Source organism: Crinia signifera, chromosome 4 (genome assembly GCF_055691185.1).
Source record: "Crinia signifera chromosome 4, ASM5569118v1, whole genome shotgun sequence".
NCBI lineage: Eukaryota > Metazoa > Chordata > Amphibia > Anura > Myobatrachidae > Crinia > Crinia signifera.
This window is the reverse complement of record NC_139220.1, coordinates 202,691,061-202,712,683: the sequence shown is the minus strand read 5'-3', so window position 1 is coordinate 202,712,683 and position 21,623 is coordinate 202,691,061. Positions and strand designations below refer to the sequence as shown.

The window sequence follows — 21,623 nt, the reverse complement described above, 5'->3', positions numbered from 1 at the left end:
CAGTATAGACTGGAAAATGATAATAATACAAGTGTTCGCGCTAGCATTTTGCTCTTTAAAAATTGGGCAGGGCGCAGCGCCCTGCCCCTATAGCAGCGCCCCGCTAAGAGCCTGCCTCCGACCTTGCCGATGCGCACGGGGAAGCCCAGCGCTGCCGTAGATGGCAGTGTAGAGACTTCGGAGGGGCCGGGCCCGCCCCCTTTAGTGATGGCGGCGGCCCGGGCAAGCTATTTTTTGTGACAATGGTGACCCAGGACCGCCCACAACAGTGACGTCAGCGGGCCCAGTCTGCACCCCTTACTCTGCCCCGTGCAGCAGCACCCTGCCTGCTACAGTTCCTAGAAGGAACACTAAATACTGTAAGAACAAACAAAAAAAAAAATCTGTCATTTTAGCAGTTTTTATGATATTTCCCCCCCCCCAAAAAAATACAGATCCAAAACCCGAAAAATGTCCGATGCACATGCATAGTAAGTATGATATAGATTGCCACAGTAATCATTTCCCAACCAAGTAAAAATATGCCCCTTCTATAGAGATTTATCTAGAAGCTGTTTCTTCACACTTAGACTTACGCTTACCTCACTGTCTTTGTATATGTCAAAAACAACTAGAAAACAGAAAAAAAAAATCTGTTAAAATGTACAGTACCTGTGATATACATAGAACTAATATTAGAAACGGTTTTATACCAGTTGGCAAATCTTTAACAGATTTCTCTGCTACATTTACTGAAACTTGTTAGGCTAAGAAGCTCTTGGAGGATGTTAATATCCAAGATATGCACACTTACAATGCAAGTTAAAAATATTACTCTAAATTTAAGAATTTCTGAAAAGTGTCAACATGTCCATAAAATACTATATAACAGTTTTGTGAGGTTGCTGGGTAAAAAATAGTAACTATTGTGTGCCCAAACTCTCCTCTCCAGGCTAAAGCTAGAGTATCCCAGTGCTCCCAAATGAAGGATGAATAAATTGATTATAAAAAAAAATGAATAAATGGGATGGCAACAACTGTGTTTCAATTGTATATTGACATAGCTATATTGAAATGGAGTTATGCAGAAACAAAACCAAGTAAGGATTATATTGAAATCCACCTTTAGATTAACAGGAATGTCATAGAAAACAGAAGATGACAGTGACTGCTAGGGAGGCCATTTTTACAATGCTGAGATTTCTGATTTCCGCACAACCTGTTTGCTGGGTAGCGGCTGTGTAGAGTGCTGCTTGGTAGAAAGGGATTAGCTACACATACATCCCTAGTGACTGCCCTTGTGTGGGGTCATCTTACACTTTACTAATGTTGCCATATTCAAGATAAGAATGATCCAGATGGTCCACCCATTGGTAAATCCAAAATAAATAGTGATAATGTTTCTCAGACCCATGCATAGCTAAGCTAATAACTAAAAGTTTTATAGATTGCATAATCACACATAACCTATTCTGGTATGTAGTTAAGTTGCCAATGGACAGAATACTGATTGACAGAATCAACAAATGTCAGTAGACAATACACAGGTATATACACATCACAGATAGTGCCCGAAGCACATGAGGAGACGCACTACACTACTTCGGTGTCCATAGCGATATTAAAACTATGTCGGTATATTTACTGTAGACATTTCAACAGTCGGTGTTAAGTATGTGTCAGGATATTGACCATGGGTATTTACACCCCGTCGGTATAACAGGATCAGTAAGTAACTGCCGGTAATTCAGTTGTAGGTAAATCTTACTGATCCCCCTATTAGAAAGGAACTACAGGTCTCAAAATAAAATTATCTCCATTTAAAAGGTCTCTGTTCCATTCTATGTCCAGGATTACCAAATTAGAAAGTACACTAAAATCGGTACTTGTGTAGTTTCACGGCGCACAGTGAAACTTTGAAACTTGGCAGTCTGCCAGACTCTGTGTTTACTGTGCGCGTGCCGCTCTAGCTGTTCTCAGTGCAGCGCGTGGCTGCTTTCCTTATGTAAGCTACGTTATCAGCGTAGCGCTGGGCAGCAGCAGCTGCAGCGCACGCTGCCCAGCGCTGACAGGTCACTGTGGTACTTGTAGTTCCACAGTGAAATAGGCAGTCCTGCGCACCGCTGACAACCCGGCAATTTAGACGCTAAAGCGTCTAAATCCAGACTCCCTGAACTGGACACCCCGGCAATTTAGACGTCTAGATTTAGACGTCTAAATCCAGACTCCCTGAAAACCGCTAAGATGGGGCATCTAAATTTAGACGTTAAAGCGTCTTAATTTAGTAGGGTCTAGGGGTACACTATTAAACCTGTTCACAATGACACTAGTCGACGTAACAGCTGTCGACCTTGTTAATTCCACTATCCATGCCAACCCGAAGCGTGGCGAGCGCAGCGAGCCCGCGAGGGGCGGCGGTATGCGTCCTACGACCTTTTCATACCCCCACTATCCACGTCGGCATGGAGTTCATTTTATAAAGTGTGGCGAGCGCAGAGAGCCACCGAGCCCAAAGCGTGGCGAGCGCAGCGAGGGGACGCGGATACCTTCACAGGTATCCGCGTCCCCTCGGGGGGCACGCTGCGCTCGCCACGCTTCATGACACTTTATAAAGTCAGCTCCACGTCGACGTGGATAGTGGGGGTATGAAAAGGTCGCCATGCTTGCCACTCTTCGGGTTGGCTTGGATAGTGAAATTAACAAGGTCGACAGCTGTTACGTCGACTAGTGTCATTGTGAACAGGTTTAATAGTGTACCCCTAGACCCTACTAAATTTAGACGCTTTAGCGTCTAAATTTAGATGCCCCCATCTTAGTGGTTTGCAGGGAGTCTGGATTTAGACGCTTTAGCATCTACATTGCCGGGGTGTCCAGTTTACGTGCCCCCGTTGTCAGCGGTGCGCAGGACTGCCTATTTCACTGTGGAACTACAAGAACCACAGTGACCTGTCAGCGCTGGGCAGCGTGCGCTGCTGCTGCCCAGCGCTATGCTGATAACGTAGCTTACATAAGGAAAGCAGCCACGCGCTGCGCTGAGAACAGCTAGAGCGGCACGCGCACAGTTAAACAGAGTGTCTGGCAGGCTGCCAAGTTTCAGACACAGACTGTGCACGCGGTGGCGCCGTGAAACTACACAAGTACCTTAAAATCATAGTGCAAAGGCAAAAGCACAGGCTTCTTCAATGCAGGACGCCGGCGGCCAATTAAAATACTGCACTGGCTTTTTAGCCAATAGAGCTCGTGTACCATTAGCCAATCGGAGCAGCTGCTGGTACATGACCTTGATTGGCTCACCAGCCGGTGCTGCATTTTAATTGGCCGCCGACGTCCTGCATTGAAGAAGCCTGTGCTTCGGGACCTGCCTGCGGGTGATGAGGGACTCTGAACAGGAGTCGGGTGGTAAGTGAAGAGAGGGGAGATAAGGGGGAAGTAAGATGGGGGGGGGGGGGTCCCGTAATGGAAATCTGTCCCAGGCCCCAAACTTCTTAGTGGCAGCCCTGCCAGCATGGATAATTCACCACAGGATATAAAAGTATTTCAACCAAGCCACAGTATGGAAAGTATGTACCAGAATGAAGCTTGGGAACACCAATGCAACGCTTTAAAAAGGTAAAACATCTGCTTGTTCTTTCAGAAACATTTTATTTTGGAACTTATATTTCTTTTGGTTATGAAAAACAACCAATGATTTTTTTAAATTATTAGGTACTTGTTTTCTAGCACGGCGCCCATCGCATCGCATACCATTAGGCATACGAAGGTATGCGATGCGATGTTACGCAATGGCAGCCGATGTTATACTATTTTAAATTGTATACCATTGCATTGTATGCCATTGTATGGCATATACAATGGTATACGATTTAAAATTGTATATGCACCCTAATGGGTGTTTTCAATGTTAAATGTGCCCCCTATAAGGTAATTAATTTTATAAGCACCGTATTGGGTGCTTACAAAGTTAAAAGCACCCCCACGCCACCCCCACTATCAACGGCAACCCGAAGCGTGGCGAGCCCGCGAGGGGCAGCGGTACGCGTCCTCCAACCTTTTCATACCCCACCATCCATGTCGGCGTGGAGTTGATTTTATATAGTGTGGCAGGCGCACACTATATAAAATCAACTCCATGCTGACGTGGATAGTGAGGGTATGAAAAGGTCGGAGGACGTGTACCGCCGCCGCTCGCCACGCTTCGGGTTGGCGTTGATAGTGGGGGTGGCGTGGGGGTGCATTTAACATTGTAAGCACCCATTAGGGTGCTTATACAATTAAATTCATATAGGGGCTTATACAATTTAAAATCGCTTCGCATTAGGGCATATGGCATGCGCTGCGATGTCATACAACTTAATATCGTGGGCGCCGTGCTAGGAAACAAGTACCAATTATTATTATTATTATTAAACTGCTTTGTGAATTCCCACATAAATCAAGATTATTTGGAAATCTTACAAGGTTTCTTTGAAGAATTAAAGTGTGAACAAATTATAGTCATGATGTTAACTTCTTCTATGAAGTTAAAAAGTACCTACTTACAGTCCTCGTCCAAGAAGTTGTACTGAATGTGATCTATGAAGAAATCCTGTATTGATCTGCGAATGTCTTCTTTTTGTTTACAGATATGGTCATAATATTGTGTATAATCTCTCTGTGATATACCTGGAATAGTAAAGCACATATTCTTACTTTAATGGATAATATATAATGCAAGTGATCAAAATAGGTGTTAGGTTACCCAAACATAATACATGTCATATCCAAAACCACAGACCAGAGCATACAACAAAGCAGCATTACACTAAACTTATCACTTATTATTCATCTAACAAAACAAAAGGATGACTTTTAATTGAGAACTGTGGGGTCTGCTTTCCTTATCCTGAGCGACCATCCAAATCTAGTCAGTTGTCATTTTGCGATTGGCTCACTTTCGTACTGCTTATGCTGGCCATACACTAGACCATCTTTCATCTAAATACTTGGTTTAAAACAGGGATGGGGAACCTTTGGCCCTCCAGCTGTTGTTGAACTACACATCCCAGCATGCCCTGCTACAGTTTTGCTATATGGCCATGCTAAACCTGTTGCACTGTATTCTAGGATATGTAGTTCAACAACAGCTGGAGTGCCAAATGTTCCCCATCCCTGGTTTAAAAGGTATACAAGTTTGGTACTGGGTGGGAGCAAATGTAATGGGTAATTCAGTAATTTACTCCCAAAATCTGGAAATGGACAAATCCTGTCAGTCAGACAAGGTACAGTAGTTGTGACAGCTTGATTTGAACAATTTGAATGTTTTTTTTTTCCATTTTCGTGGGTTTTTGAGCAAACTGCTGATTGTCATTTGCTCCCATACAGTAGCAGATTTTTCAGTCCAACCAACCAACAAGTCATATGGCCAGTCTTACTCAAGTGCCTATCTTTGAGGATTACTGTAATTCAAATTTTTGACATTTAAAAAGGGGGAAAGGTCTTGCTTGAAACAGATGTTTTGGTGGTGCATCCAATCAGTTATGTTTGCAGATAGTGTGTGGGGAACAATTTACTCTCGCATGCTGTAGCTACAAGGGCTGTGTCCAGGGGAGGAGCAACATTTCCATTTAACTAGCATTTCCCACCTATGCAAGTTAAATAAGAACATGTCTTGGGTTAACCAATATTTAAGTCTGAAAAGTTCCAGAGGAAAAGTTCATTTTTTGAGTCATCAGAACATTCAACATACTTGAAGAGTGACAGGGAAATGCAGAGGCTAACTCCAAGTATTGCTTGTCACTTATCAAAAGTCTGAGTAAATTATTATTCAAGGTACAGAGTCGTCAGTTTTAGTCTAAGACACTGAATTTTATAAATATATGTCAGATGTGTCAGCTGAAAAGGATTTCATGCCAGGATACCGAATAATGTAGTTTTGACAACATAACCGTAGCTCTTTAAAAATGTGCAGCGTCACCGAGACCAACGTCATGCAAATATGCCAGCAGAATGATAGCATGGTCTGTGTATGACAAAACTAACTGGCTGTTCAGAGGTACTGTACATTCTAAGATAGCCTTCTAAATGCAGTTAAGCAGAGGGTGTGCCCGTTGATGTGCAACAAAAATATCTGAAGGCGATGTATGAAGTAATTAGAACAGTGGAAACGTGAGCCAGGGGAGAAATACCCATCAAAACCAATCAGCTGCAACCTGTAATTTTATAGAATGCACTTGGTCAGTGTTACCTTAAAGTCAATTGGTTGCCATGGGCAACTTGTCCACTGTTAACATTGCTTCATAAAATTCCCCATTATCTCTTATTATGATAAAGTACCTGTGCTCATTTACAGGTGCAGCACTATGAAGCCCAAGGAAAAAATAAGTGAGGATACAGCTGCTCCAATGCCACATTGTGGAGAACTGAATTGCCCCTATAAACCTAATACTGCACGGAAGGTTTATATTGTCCGTAAGCTCATATGATCACAACTACATTATGGTTTGCTCCAACCAAACCCCCACCAGCCACTGTCCTTCAAGATGCAAATACTGTTTGAAATGGAGATAATACAATCAATGAAAGTGTAAAGTGTACCAGTTACACAGTTTTAGAACCTGTAATAACAAAGAATGTTTGCAATTGGCAGTTATTTATTATACACCTATTATTCTGTTTGGCTTTGAGTTGACTACCATTAATAAAACGTGTGCAACACTGTGTAGAGGTTGAAGGAAAATCAGAGATGTTTTCTTATTAGTTTAAAAGCATAATGCCCCCTGCAATGTGGTGTAGACGCATTGTGCCCCTAGACATATAATGCCCCCTGCAGTGTGGCGTAGCGGTGTAGATGCATAATGCACCCACTAGTGTTGCTTAAAAAGATTGCCTCTTCTTACCTAAAACCGCCGTATTTAAAGATTTGACACCATTTGAAAGAATTTGCTATCACTCTCCTCTCCGTAAGCATTATTTCTATTTTTACTCCATGCTATGTCAGACAGATCTAGACTCTATTCTCCCACATGAAAGCTGCTGGGAGAAAGACCTTGGCCCTCTTCCAGACGATAAAGCATGGCAGACTATTAGATAGAACGTAGCACACTCCTTGATTTCCTCCCTTATCAAAGAAAATTCATATAAAATATACACAAGGTGGTATCTAGTTCCCGCTAGGCTTAATGAAATCTACTCCACCACCTCTCCATTATGTTGGCGCAACTGCGGCTCAAAGGGAGACTCCTGCCACATCTGGTGGAACTGCCCCAAGATCCGAACCTACTGGACTCGTATTAAGCAAGGTATTTAACCTACATATCACCCTCAATCCATGTTCCGCACTGCTGGGTTATCCAATAGAAGGACATAGCGCTCCCTCAATTAAACCAGCCCTTCATATTCTACATGCAGCCAGTAGTGCTTTGTCATCTAGCTAGAAAGAACCTTCTCACCCCCATTAATATATGGTTTGTTTCTATGGAAAGAATTACCCACGCCCTACATGACATGATATGGTCCCAGTGGTTGCCCATTCTGCCAATTCTCCTCCTGGGTCCCTACCTATTCCTATATGTTCCTCACTCTTCCTTTTCTTCACTTCTATTTCCAACCAGTTTTCTCTTTTTTTTTTCCACTATTTATTACTATTACATTGTAAATTGTTTTACAATTCAATTCTTATATGTTAAAACTGCATTGCTTCTCTGGATGCTCAAGTGGTATACTATTTAACTTAAGGACATCTATTTATTGTACTACTTGTTCTGTGTGGCTATGCATGAAGCTCTGCAATAAAATGTAAAAAAATAAATAAATAATAAAAAAAGATTGCCTCTTGTAGGATTTACCATCCTACATGCTGGTCTCCATGGGGTTGACATGCACATTGCCATGAGGGTGACATGCACATTGTCATGGGGGTGACATGCACATTGCCATGGGGGTGACATGCACATTGCCATGGGGGTGACATGCACATTGCCATGGGGGTGGCCTTTCCAATGGCTTCAGTGACTGGGACATGATTTTCATATTGGTTGAAAGCACACCACTGTCACTGAGGCACTTGTAAAAGGTGCCACTTTCACTATCTTTTTAAATGGGTAATTACAGCCCTCTGGATGTCCCCTTCCCCTGCATCCAACTTTTTGCAAGGGGCAGCTGGAGGCACAGATTTCGGTGCATTCAAAACCAATTTTCAACAGTTGAAACAATGAGAATGATTACATTAATATAAAGAATATACTTATGACACAGAATATGTGTCATACTGTAAGTATCTTCTTGGTATTATTGTAATCATTAATGACAGGGGAGGCACTGCCTCCCCTGCCTTCACATCCCTGCATTTCAGCGCTTCAGTATTGTTGATTGTGTGGTAATGCTTAGCTCTCCCTACCGAGTTCTGTTCCTGCTGGTGATGGGTGTGTGCTTATGATGGTTGTACCGTGCAGTATGTAGTTGTTGGTATCTAACTTAGGGCCTGATTCAGGTTTGATCGGATGGGGCCAAATTCGGCCCAGTTTCCAATGGTACGGGTCTGTGCATGCACGAATATGCGCTGAGGCATCCGCACTGTCAGGGGTGGGAAGGGGGTATCCCCATGAACGCAGGCGAGTCCATGACTGCTCGAGGCAGGCGGATGACGTCACATGACATCAGCACTCATCCCTTTTCGGCTATCTCCGTTGGAAATAAAAGTTGGTCTAGACTGAATTTTATTTGCAAACGGGAAAAAAAAATCATTGGATGGTCAGCGGCCGCATGTGTACACACCACATGGAGTGTAGTGTGAATCAGGGTTAGGTTCCCATAGAAGACCTGTCCCTGAAGTTCCTATATGTTAGAATTTTTATTGTATAGATCAGAACACCAAATAGATTATAAATTAATAGTAGAAAAATAGTTAGATACACTATGACCTTCTTTGCACCATAAATATTTCTCATAACTTCAACTAATTTTAAATAAATCCTCCTACAGTCCATCCCTCAACAGCTTCAGTATTGTTTCCGGACTTTTGATTAAATATGCTAAGAGTTCTAAGGGCTCGAATCAGATTTGTATGCAAACCCAGTGGTTTACATAAAAATAAAACCCAGCTTATTGGTGGTCAGAACAGGTTCTGAGATATTGCTCCCAGTCCCCCCTTAGCCACGGAATGTAAATATATGGCAGACCCATAAAGCATACCATTATAAAAAGTAGATTACCTATTACATCATTTGGGGGAACCCCTGTGTTTTAATGCAAAGATTGTTTACTTAAACGTCTCTTTTTTTGGTACTTATGTAATATCTGGGCTCACGTTTTTCTTATGAGACCGCGTCCGCTCACCACGCTTTGGGCACGGTGGCTCGCTGTGCTCACCACACTATATAAAATCAACTCCATGCGTAGTTGGATTGTAGGGGTATGAAAAAATGGGGTGCATTTAACATGGGAGCCCAGATAATACATAAGTACCCTTTTTTTTTTAAGAGGAGATCTGATTAACATGTACAAATATATCAGGGGGTAATCAAAAGAACTATCGGGTAACCTCTTTGCTTTGAGGTCAGAGGCTAGGACACGTGGGCATGCCCTCAGATTAGAGTAAAGAAGATTTTGTACTCTTCAGGCCGCCATTCACAAACTCGATTTATGCAGATTGAAAGTGTTCCCGATGGAATGGGCCGAGAAATCAGCCCAAATCTGGTCAGGGTGATGTCCCCTTAGATCCAATGTGTGGTCCCGGGCACATCTGACTTGAGTCGTAGGTCAGACCGGTACGCAGGTCTGACCTCAGACCTCCCTCTCGGTGGTGGGCCAGGCAGTGAACAGGTGTCGCATGTGATCCATCACAAGTTAAAGCACTGCATGTGATGGAAGGTCCCTGGATGCTCACAGGTGATCGGCTGGGCATACACTGCTGTGAGAATTTGTTTTACAGTAAAGGTACGGAACTCTCTTCTAGAAGAGGTGGTGTTGGCAGACACATTGAATTTTAGCCAACAGTTGAAACAAGGGGCATAATGCAAATAGGGATACCACATCTAAAAACACCCTCTAATGTGTACTACAAAAAAAAAAAAATATTTGAAATTGATGGATGTACGTCTTCAAAAAATTAAAAAGTGGAGAATGACAAACTACCAGCCAATCAGCTCTTAAAGGATATGTTACAGGCAGTTGAAAAATAACAGTTAGGAGCTGATTGGCTGGTAGTCTGTCACTCTCCGCTACATCACTTTTTAAAGTTTAGTACATCGGGCCCAAACTAACATTTTTCTTTTTCATACAATATTTGTACATTTTTAGGCAAGCCTTACCTATAAGTTTGTTCTCTTTAACAAAGCATCTGAACTCTGCGCCTGGGATCAGTTCACACCATTTTCTAAGAACAAGCTAAGTAAATAAAAATATCCACATTATGAATATATTAAACAAGGTGGGTCCCAATATTGAACCTTGTGGGACTTTACTTTGGACCTTACCCCAGCTGGAATGTATCCTATACATAAGACATAACCAGGCACCGAATACACTTAAACAGTGCAATAGCCAGGCAGCTATTAGGGGGAGTGGATCGTTTGGTCTACAACAACTAGGTCAACAAGCATTGGGTCGACACCACTAGGAAGACATGCAGCAAGGTCGACATGGGTCACGGTCGACATGACATTAGGTCGACACAATTAGGTCGACATGGCCTAGGTCGACAGTCAAAAGGTTGACATGGGGTTTTTCACTGTATTTTGACCCGAATGTCGACACAGTTGACATGGACACAGTTTGAAGTGCACTGCATCGCTTGCTAGGCTTCAGGCATGGTGCCTTGCTACGCTCGGCACACTATTTTATTCTCCCACCACGCCCTAGTGGATGGTAGGGCATGAAATACCGTCTGTCGGCACATGTCGGCTCAAAAAGCAGTGAAAAACCCCATGCTGACCTTTTGACTGTCAACCTAGCCCATGTTGACCGAATGCTTGTGTCAACCTAATGTCATGTCGACCCAACGCTGGTCCACCTAGTTGTTGTAGACCTAATGACCGTATCCCGATATTAGTTACAGCTAACACAATATATTGCTTACAGGCAATTATGGTGTTAATACAGTGCACAATACACAGCAAGCAAACAAAGGCACACAATGCAAAGAAAGAAATGGCACTCAGCTCCTTAAACAGCTATGGCTGACTGGAGCATACACTGTGGCCTTGGAGGAGAGATACAGGGAGGACTAGCCAGGCTCTCTGGCGGCGAAGCAGTGGATCTCCGGGTTGCTTAGCAGCTCTCTGTGTCCCTGGCGCCCTCAGTAGCTGAGGGCGCGAATCGGCTGAGAGATGGGCCGCCTACTGTAAAATCTGGTCTCAGACATAATAGAAAAATGGTATCCCAAAGAGGGAGGCTGCGTGAAGTAGTTTTTATGACCCTTAATAATTTTGCTTACTATAGGTTCGACCCTGCTTAGTTTGGGTGACAGGCCAAATTTCAGAAAAACCAAAAACAAATTGGAATTACAAATTAAGATCAGAATGGAAGAGAAATCATTGTTTAACCCTTTTCAGACCAAATAACTCCAATTCTTCTTAAAAAAAAAAAAAAAAAAAAAAAAAAAAAGCTTTAGTAAGCAGCACTAAACCCGGTAAATCTAGATCCACTCAATGTAATTGTCATTTAGACTCATGCTGTACTTGTCATACGATTTCAGAGTCACAGTGTGTGAGGCTATAAATTAAAGTGGAGTCTTTACCCACTAGCAGTGATTGCTTGGCTGCGGGAAGTATATGTATATTTCTAATGCATGCACTGTATCAGATCACTAAAACTTCCCAGAAGCCACTTTTATTTTTAAACATCGATCACTGAAGTAATTATTGAAACTACTGTGATCAGATCTCAAATACAATCAATGCTAATGACAAGATACATTTATATCAATTACTCAGGAAAAAGCAACCGAAATGAAGAATCTTTTTTTTCTCTATGTTTCAGCATTATCCTTGGAGTGCCATGGTCTTCTTTACTTTGAATATTTATTATGGTATTACTATATGCAGTTCCTCCAGTTCTTGCATACTGTAGGATTGTGCTCCTCTCTGAAACCATTTTTTTTCAAATACACATATAAAATGGGATTCCCGGTATAACATACAGTTTACTAATGTGCTTATGCAGTACTAACAGTTCTGTGATATATGCCATATCTCTGTTTGCAAATTTTTTTCATTACATTTATTGGATAATAATTTACAGCCTAAAAGAATTTTGATAATATCAAAGATAACTGCATATTAAAAAGATAGTAATAATGCAAAACAAACATTTATAAACTGGTTAACATGAAACGTGCATAATAGCATGTACAGTAACAAGCATCTACAGTACTAAAGGTACCCATACAAAGTGCGTTTTTTGTGTGCGATGCCATGTACACAACCCATCGCACAGCTCAAAAAGTATGTGCTGCACATACTTTTTGAACTAGCTTCGGATCGCATTGCACGCAAATCGCATGCGCTGCAATTTAGTTTAAAACACATACAATAATTGCACCGTGTATGGGCACCTTAACTTGATGTCACAGCCTCAGTGTGTTGTTCAGAATATGGGCCTTATTCTCAGAGGCAAATTCCTTCTCAAATGGACAAAACCATGTGCACTGCAGTGGGGGGGGGGGGGGGGGGGGGGGGGGGGGCAGATGCAACATGTGCAGAGAGAATTAGATTTGGGTGAGTTATTTTGTTTCTGTGAAGGGAAAATACTGACTGCTGTATTTCTACGCTGCAATATAGATCTCACTTTGAAGTAAAATCCCACACAAATCTAATTCTATCTGCACAAGTTATATAAGTGCACATGGTTTTGTCCATTTAAGAAGGAATTTGCCTCTAAAAGGTGAACCAGAATAAGGCCCTATGTCCATGGCACGGTTGGATGTGTGACTGATAAGTATCAGGATTTAGGATTGTTTCAACAGAATTTGGAAATGAAGCTAGTTCAATTGAGTTTGATATATATAAAAAAAAAAAAAAAAAGGAGCCAGGCTACAGAAGCATGCTTGTTCTTCTCAAGCAGAGCAAAAAGACACCCTGCCAGGTAGTCAATCTTTGCCTCAACGCATCTTCACTTTAAGGAACAACCACTCCGAGTCACTGACCAGATTTAAAGCTGCAGGATGATATGTACCTAATTCTGGTATGATCTTTTGGACTTTAGAACGGGTTGGGGATGCAGAGCATTGCATTTCAGAATCTGAAGGCAGTACTTCTATGATAGACCAGTCAGCCAACTTGCACTCACAGATGGCCACAGTTAAATAACAATTTGGAGAGTAGACTTAGTAGAAAGAGTAAGTATTGTTGGTCACCAAAAGTGGGTGGAGGGCAATCCTCTGAAGAAATTCCCTGCAGACTGGCTTCTGACCATATTTGGTAGAAAGGCCTTTACTCCCCAGTTTGCAATGGAGAATGCACACCATCTATACAGCACCCCCCCCCCCCCCAGCTGCCTTCTCCAGGGACCCCCCTCTTGAACAATTATAGCTCACCTTCTACATTTTGAAGTTTAGTAGGCTGTTCTCCAACCATTATATTTTGCATATTGCGGCTCTTTCACTATTGACATGGGTCTCCTACCTAGGGATTGCCGTTGGCTCCTCATCTTTTGTACTATTTGCTTCCTCTAGGGGCACATTTTTGAGCCTCTTAAAATGATAGTGATGTACTCTATTATGGGCCATTGAGCCTGGGTGCCTAGCAACAGATTAAATAACTATACAGATGGTTTGGGAATCTTGCTGTCATGTGACCAATACACCCGAATTGGAATAGTAGGCTGATTGCATTCACAAAATGGGTTGATACCCAGACATGTGTTAGAATTAGGTGAGCCTGATGTATTTGAACTCACTGCTAGCAAGTCCATCTACTTTTACTACGGAGGTTGATTCCTTATGTAGGGTACACACCAGAATGATCATGATCGTGAGCAGATTGTAAGACGATCCTATGATGGGCGCACGATCTGCATATGATCTGTACATTCTGAGATGAAAACTTTTTTTATCAGCAATTGCATGGTTTTGTCTATCACCAATTTTACAGGCTGTGAAAGAAAACATAGCTTTAACAAGTATTATAGTAATAAAATATACACGGAAAAGGTATAATTTACCTCATAATTTACACTGGGATCTGGAGAATCATCTGTACAGTGAATAAACCTGAAGAAAAATAAAAAGGTTCTCGTAAGTAAGAGAGTTCTAATGTCACCAAAGAGAAAACACTGCAATCCAAATGACAACACATACAGTACGGTACTTAGCGGTTTTTGCCACCAGTCATGTGTGCTGAGCAGCTATTACTAGAATGTTTCATGTAATAATGGCCAATAGGAAATATCCCTAGCTTTTGTCCTATACACATTTTCCCCTATGTATTAGGTCAATTCTGTAGTGTAACACAGAAAGCGCCTCAAAGCTATACAACATGCAAATAATCCTTTCCATATGAGGAATACAATTTACATGGCAACCCTTTAAGTCAATGTCCCAACCACCAGATTCTTACAGCATGGAACAGAACGCCATCTGCAAACACCTGTTTCAGCATTCTCAAATGTTCCTTCCGGACAACATATGTACAGTATACCCTACTGTTTAGACAAGAAAAACAGTAGGAGATTCTGGAGCTGTATACCAGAGGTGCAATAAACAGAAGAGCCTTTGCAAAAGGGGCTCGACTTTCTGAGAAATGAAATTTACTCGGCAGCCCTATGAGCCATATGACTAACATGTAAATGGAATTAGAAAAGAAAATGGACCCTCATTTAGGGAGAGATGTACTAAGCCATAAAAAGTGATAAAATAGAGTAATTAAGTACTAGCCAATCATTCCTAACTGCCGTGATACAAGCTGCATTTGAAAAATGACAGTTGAGAATTTATCGCACACCAAATAAATCAGTGTAATTCAAACAATTACAAGGTGGCTGATTAAGGTGTCTAATTTACAGTAGGTCACTCACTAACATTACAGACAGTACTGTAAATAAACCACATAGAGTTTAGGTTCTCTTCTCAAAATAATAGTCAGTCAAATAGGAATGGTCACAAAAAAAAAGGATCATACGCTTAACTTTAAGAACAAAGGTGTAAATAAAAGGTGACAAACAAATGTTTAAACTAGTTTTTTGAAGCCTCCATTAAGGAAATCATTAATAGTTTGCGATGAGATTTTTACATTTTAATGTGTGTTTAAAGACATCCTACGCTGCGCATTCTCCTTATGCTTACTGTAATGTGCTCATATAGAATGAGAGTATACACCATGTAGTGGTACAAGACCAATCTAACAGGTGACCTAAGAAATGGTTTAAAATTCAAATGTCATAATTGTAATCAGTACTTGAAATGATTATGTATGTTTTTGCGTATTGGGATTGTGTGTGTTAAACATAATTCTATAAAAATACATTGCCCTTTGTCTATACACATCATTCAGCAAGAAGTGAATAATAACAGATTGTTTTATTAACATTCATAGAATTGTTGTGCGTAAGTACCTTATTTTACAAAGCCCCCAAAAATCAACAAGGTATTTACAGACAACGCTAGAAGGTTATGTTAAGAGCTTTTGAATTAAAGGCCAAAAAAACCAAAAACAATGCAAGATTAGCTATCAGCGTGCAGATCACAAAATGTGCATGTAAAAGACAGGTTTGATGTATGGCACATCTCTTCACTCACATTCAGCTATAAATCACCTCCCACTTCCTAACCAACCAAAGCAACCGGGTACAGCAAATATAAAAAAAAAAAAAAAAAGTATGTCTCTGTAAATGCAGAAGGTTAACCTATGACCTAGGATTCAAAGGATAATAAATCACTGGTATAAAAAAAAAGATAAATTCCAATGAATCATAGTTATATAAATAATACTTGGCGTAATAAACATTTGTTGTCACTGTTTCATGATTTTACAACAATTTTTTTTTTTTTTAAAACAAAACTGTTTCCTGACTACTAAAGTATTTTGGACTTTATTTGGTACTCTTTACTTAGAAGGGCGCCCATCATGGCCATCTCGGGCATTGAATGCACTAAAAAATCGGGTGCGATGCGACCGACGAGATGCCCGAGATTTCCCATAGGGAACAATGTTAAATGTCTCAATTGACCCGATTTTCCTGTTCAATGCCTCAATTGACCCAATTTTTCCATAGGAAACAATGTTAAATGGGCCACAGAGGCCAAATAGGCACCCTGAAGTGAATAATGGCCAACCGAATTGTTAACGCCACCCCACGATCAACGTCAACCCGAAGCGTGGCGAGCGCAGCGAGCCCACGAGGGGCGGCGGTACGCGTTCTACGACCTTTTCATACCCCCACTATCCACGTCGGCGTGGAGTTGAGAATAGAAAGTGTGGCGAGCGCAGCGAGCCACCGAGCCCGAAGCGTGGCGAGCCCCGCGAGGGGACGCGGATACCTTCACAGGTATCCGCGTCCCCTCGCGGGCTTCACAGCTGTCCGCGTACGCTCGCCACGCTTCGGGCTCGGTGCGCTCGCCACACTTTCTATTCTCAACTCCACGCCGACGTGGATAGTGGGGGTATGAAAAGGTCGTAGGACGCGTACCGCCGCCGCTCGCCACGCTTCGGGTTGACGTTGATCGTGGGGTGGCGTTAACAATTCGGGTGGCCATTATACACTTCAGGGTGCCTATTTGGCCTCTGTGGCCCATTTAACATTGTTTCCTATGGAAAAATCGGGTCAATTGAGGCATTGAACAGGAAAATTGGGTCAATTGAGACATTTAACATTGTTCCCTATGGGAAATCACGGGCATCCCGTCGGTCGCATCGCACCCGATTTTTTAGTGCATTCAATGCCCGAGATTTTTTACTAACGATGCCCACGATCAAAATCGTGGGCGCCGTTCTAAGTAAAGAGTACCCTTTATTTTATTAAACTTTACAAAACAGTTTTTTATGATCTGGCATACTACGTTCTGTGTTATTTTACGTTCTGATTATCACACTACTCAGCCACCAGGAATTAAACAATTGTACAAGTACATGCGCATGAATCTCTGCTGGAATAGCCATATTAAAATAATAATTTCAAATGCAAGCAGGTTTTGCGGTTGCACCACTAACAATATGTCATTTAGGGGGGAAAAAATAAACTGCTCACAGGTCGATAAAGTGTTCTTTAAAGTCAGAAGTGATTGCAGAGTTCATGGTCTAATTATATGGATGTAGTACATTATGTCATTAGGCAGTCAGTAATTACACCAGATTAAATCCTTCTTGCATTACTGGTCTGTTCCTGTGCTGATAAGCAAGCACAGAGAAAACGCAGGTCTTTCTAGCCTAGGATGTAATCCACCTTCTAAATCTACATTTATTGTGAGTTCTAATATCACCAAATTTAGTCATTATGAATACAGATAGAAGTTTACTTATGTTCAGTAATTGAAATTAATTATGGACCATGTTTTAAACAACCTTGCTGCAAAGTCCATGCTGTTTTTATGCATGATAATGTGTTTTAAGTTTTTTTTTTATATGTTCAACTATGCGGAACATGGGGCAGGTTATATTTATTTACACAACAAATTATTATCATCATCATCATCATCATCATCATCAATTTATATGAAGCCACAAGGTTTCCGCGGGGCCTACCAATAGATAAATGAGCAAAAAACAAACAATGAATTACAGTACAAGGCAATTTGGGACAAGTACATGGTAAAGGCCCCCACACACAGCACAATTTTCAGGCATTTTCTGAGCGATTTTACTAAATTGCTCAGAAAATGCCTGAAAATGCATGTAAATCGCTGTGTATATAGCCCACACAGCGATTTACATGCGCGCACCCGCCGTTCTGAATCTGTCCAAGATTCAGAACGGACGGGCTGTACAATTCAGAGCAGTAGCTCAGAAAGCTCCTGCTCATCTCCCGCATGTGTGGCTGCGGGCAGATGAGCAGGGCTGTTCTGAGCGACTGAAGCCCCGCTGAACGCCGCCGCTGCACCTGAGAGTCCGGACACCACCGCCGCTGATCCCGACGACATCAGGCACCGCCGGAGACCACCGCCGAGCCGATGACGTCACACCGCCGGAGACAGCCCTCCTGATGACGCTGCGGGACAGAGCCGCGATGCTGGACTCCAGAGTAGGTAAGTATATATATATGGGGTGGGGGACTATCTCCACCAATGTATGGTATCTATCTCCACCAATGTATGTATGAACTATCTCCACTATGTATATATGTGTATATATATATATATATATATATATATATATATATATATATATATATATATATATATATATATATATACATACATATACACAGTGCAGTTTGATGGCATGTGCGGCGTGACAGTCGTGACAGATTTGAAATCTCCTGTGCTGAATCTCCCAATTTGAATCTCTGACACAAATCTCTCTGTATGTGGCTCATTGTCTGAAATGAGCCACAAGAGTGAAATCTCTTGTGCTGAATCTCCCGTTATGTATCTCTGGCACACATCTCTGCGTATGTAGGGCCCTAAGTAAAGAGGGTTGCAGCAGGGGACAGGACTCTAAAGAAATTAGGCGGCAGAGATGTATACTAAGTAAAGGACATTAAACTCTTAGCTGGAATATTGATTCTAATGTAAATGTAGATATTTCCATTAGTGTATGTACAGTATAGATAAAGGGCCTGGCTATTGAGGGCCACTAAAAGCCAAGATATGCAGCAGAATCCATAGACGCTACTACAATATTCGGTAGGAAGACCAGGGCAGAGAGGAGTCTCTCATCCCTCACTTGTTTTAATGATCAGGTTTTCTAAACCATTATTTTCTATGGTAACCTCCCAACAGGTGTTTAAGTGTTTGAAGTTAAACTCGCTATTAGAGAACATATCCTTTGGATGCCAACTTCTGCTACATTTCCATACTTTCAATAAAAGTTTTCTGCTCCTTGGGAAATTGGACATATTATTAAAACAATTGTAATTTGGGTGGCTAATTTCGGGATCGGGATCGTCGGGATCCGGCCCCAAAATCGCCGGGATTTGAATCCCAATCCCGGGATTAGACGGTGCATGCCGCTCCCGGACACGCATTTATGTCGGGCAGCGCCTGAGCTCCTACTCAGATGTTGCCCGGCTTCTTCCAACGCCGGAACGGCTCTGCGTAGCATGACACAATGTCATAGTCACGTTGCGCAGGCCATTTACTTTTACTTTGGTCGCACAGCTCAGCTGGTTCCCCACAGCCTCATAAGTCCTGCCACAACTCCCGGATCCCGGCTGCACCCGCCCAGGTATGAAAATATGCGGACGGCCAGGGCATTTTTATTAAATAGGGATGCCAATCCCGGGATTGAGTATTTTTCAATCCCAGGATTGAAAAAAATGCCCCGGGATTGGCATCCCTAATTGTAATCTACTAAAATCCCTGCATCTAATGTCTGGCAATGCTCCAAAATAAAATGATTTTGGTGTAAAGTTTATAACTTCATACAATCTATAGCGGCCATCCGTTTAGCATTTTTGTGGCCAGCTTTTTTGCTTGATGACTTCTCAGAATGAATATCTACTCACATTTTACCCTTACTTACACTTTGGCTAGGAAATTGATTCTTCAATTTTGGGTATCTACACACAATAGAATTGTTAAAATTATTAGGGATTCTTTATTTTGGTAGAAGATATGCATTGCTGGACACTGAAAAAGGAGTGAGCAGATTTCATTCCAAGGGGTTAATCCTATTAACCCCAAAGGATGCGGATGATTCTCCGAGTGCGAATCATGACACGGGCACACTTTACGGCGAGCCGAATTCGCTGAAGAGTGCTCACACCTCCACAGGAGTGCGAGCAAATCAATTTTTTTTCTTACTGTAACATTGTTTTCTGATATTCACAATACACGTTTAAAAAATAAAAACATCCCTGCACCGCTCTATCATTACCACATTTTCTCAATGAAACCCCTTTATGATTACATTATAGTCCTTATTCAGATCTGAGCGCAGTACAAATTTGTTCTCAAAATGGGCAAAACCATGTGCACTGCAGGTGGGGCAGATGTAACATATATAGAGAGTTAGAATGGTGTGAGTTATTTTGTTTCTGTGCAGGGTAAATACTGGGTGCATTATTTTTACACTGCAATTTGGATTTCAATTTCAACACACCCCACCCAAATGTAAATGTCTCTGCACATGTTACATCTGCCCCACCTGCAGTGCACATGGTTTTGACCATTTTGAGAACAAATTTTGTACTGTGATCAGATCTGAATAAGGGCCTAGATCTGCGTTGCATAAGCTTCCAAGCTCCTAAATGTGTTCAAGACAAAAAAGATAGCTTTATGACTAATTGGGAGACACTGTTCATTTTTTCGTTAAATCCTTGGCATATAAACTAGGTGCACACCACCAGACTTGTGTTGCCGATCCGGTACACACTCCATTCCAACAGATTTAAATATTAGATAAGTGTGCACCTATACACTATGCGACATCCTCCATGAACAATATCATTAATGATTTTCCCTTGAACTGCCTGTACTACTGAATATAGTACATAGGGATTGAACCACTTTCCACAGTATTAACAGGAAGGGGGCAAGTGAAAAAAAAAAAAAAAAAAAGGAAGAAGTTTGAAATAGAGGCATGTCCCCCTTTTACTACTAATGCAGTGGTTCCCAAACTGTGTGCCGTGGCACCCTGGGGGACTTGCAGCCTTGAATTGGTGGACCAATTCAAGTTATTTATGGCCAATGTAATAGTCAAATTGTGGACAAACAGAAGTGAATCCTGTCCATTACCACATAATTGACCCTCAGGATGAGATATAAACACAATTTACTTAACTTAATATTTTTTTCTGACTTTCTCAATGGGAAACTCTTGGTATAGGGGTGCCATGAAAAAAAATTCTGATACTCCTGGGTGCCGTGATTTGAAAAAGTTTGGGAACCTCTGCACTAATGGATACATACACGGATGTCAACTAAGGAGTACAAACAGCAGTCACATTATATTTAAGCCAAGGTTCTTGAATTTGGTCATATTTATCTTCTACGCATTTTGTCCATGGAGGCTTAAACTTAAATGTATTTTTAAATAATTGGTTTTGTATAATTGATAAAGATCTAGGAAAGAGGTAGCCAACAACTCCCTCATTTTATCTTTTAGCTCTCCAATTGTAAACAGACAAGTTCAGATGACAATGATACAAAGTCATACCTCATAAATATTGATAAGCTAAGCTTCCTCAGTCACTTACCGTACCCATTAATTTACCAGCATGCTCATGCTGTGTCAGCGTTCTGTGCCATAATCTGATAACATGATATATATATTTTAGTCTACAGCACAATCAATAGTGCAATAGCTGAAGCCTCTTGCTCAGCAAATGTTATTTACTATTATGCTAATAGTCAAGAATTCCGTTTGCTTGACACTAAAAAATCTGCAAAAAGAAAAGCTGACAAAAGACTATGGGCCAGGTGTATCAAGCTTCAAAAGTGATAAAATGGAGAGTGATAAACAACCAACCAATCAGCTCCTGCCTGACATTTTTCAAACACAGTCTGTGACATGGCAAGCAGGAGCTGATTGGTTGGTTGTTTATCACTCTCCATTTTACCACTTTTGAAGCTTAGT

The 21,623-nt window shown here is 41.6% G+C and overlaps 1 protein-coding gene across 1 annotated transcript in view; it reads right to left on the bottom strand.

Moving 5' to 3' along the window:
* CDC123 (cell division cycle 123) overlaps positions 1–21,623 on the bottom strand; it is a 41,263-nt gene that overhangs the window by 5,680 nt on the left and 13,960 nt on the right. Inside the window, exons 7-10 of the mRNA XM_083183470.1 lie at positions 14,116–14,164; positions 10,266–10,341; positions 4,519–4,641; positions 582–610 (exon numbers count right to left, since the gene is read on the bottom strand). Of these exons, the coding sequence (XP_083039596.1) occupies positions 582–610; positions 4,519–4,641; positions 10,266–10,341; positions 14,116–14,164 (277 nt within the window). The remainder of the gene's footprint in view (positions 1–581; positions 611–4,518; positions 4,642–10,265; positions 10,342–14,115; positions 14,165–21,623) is intronic.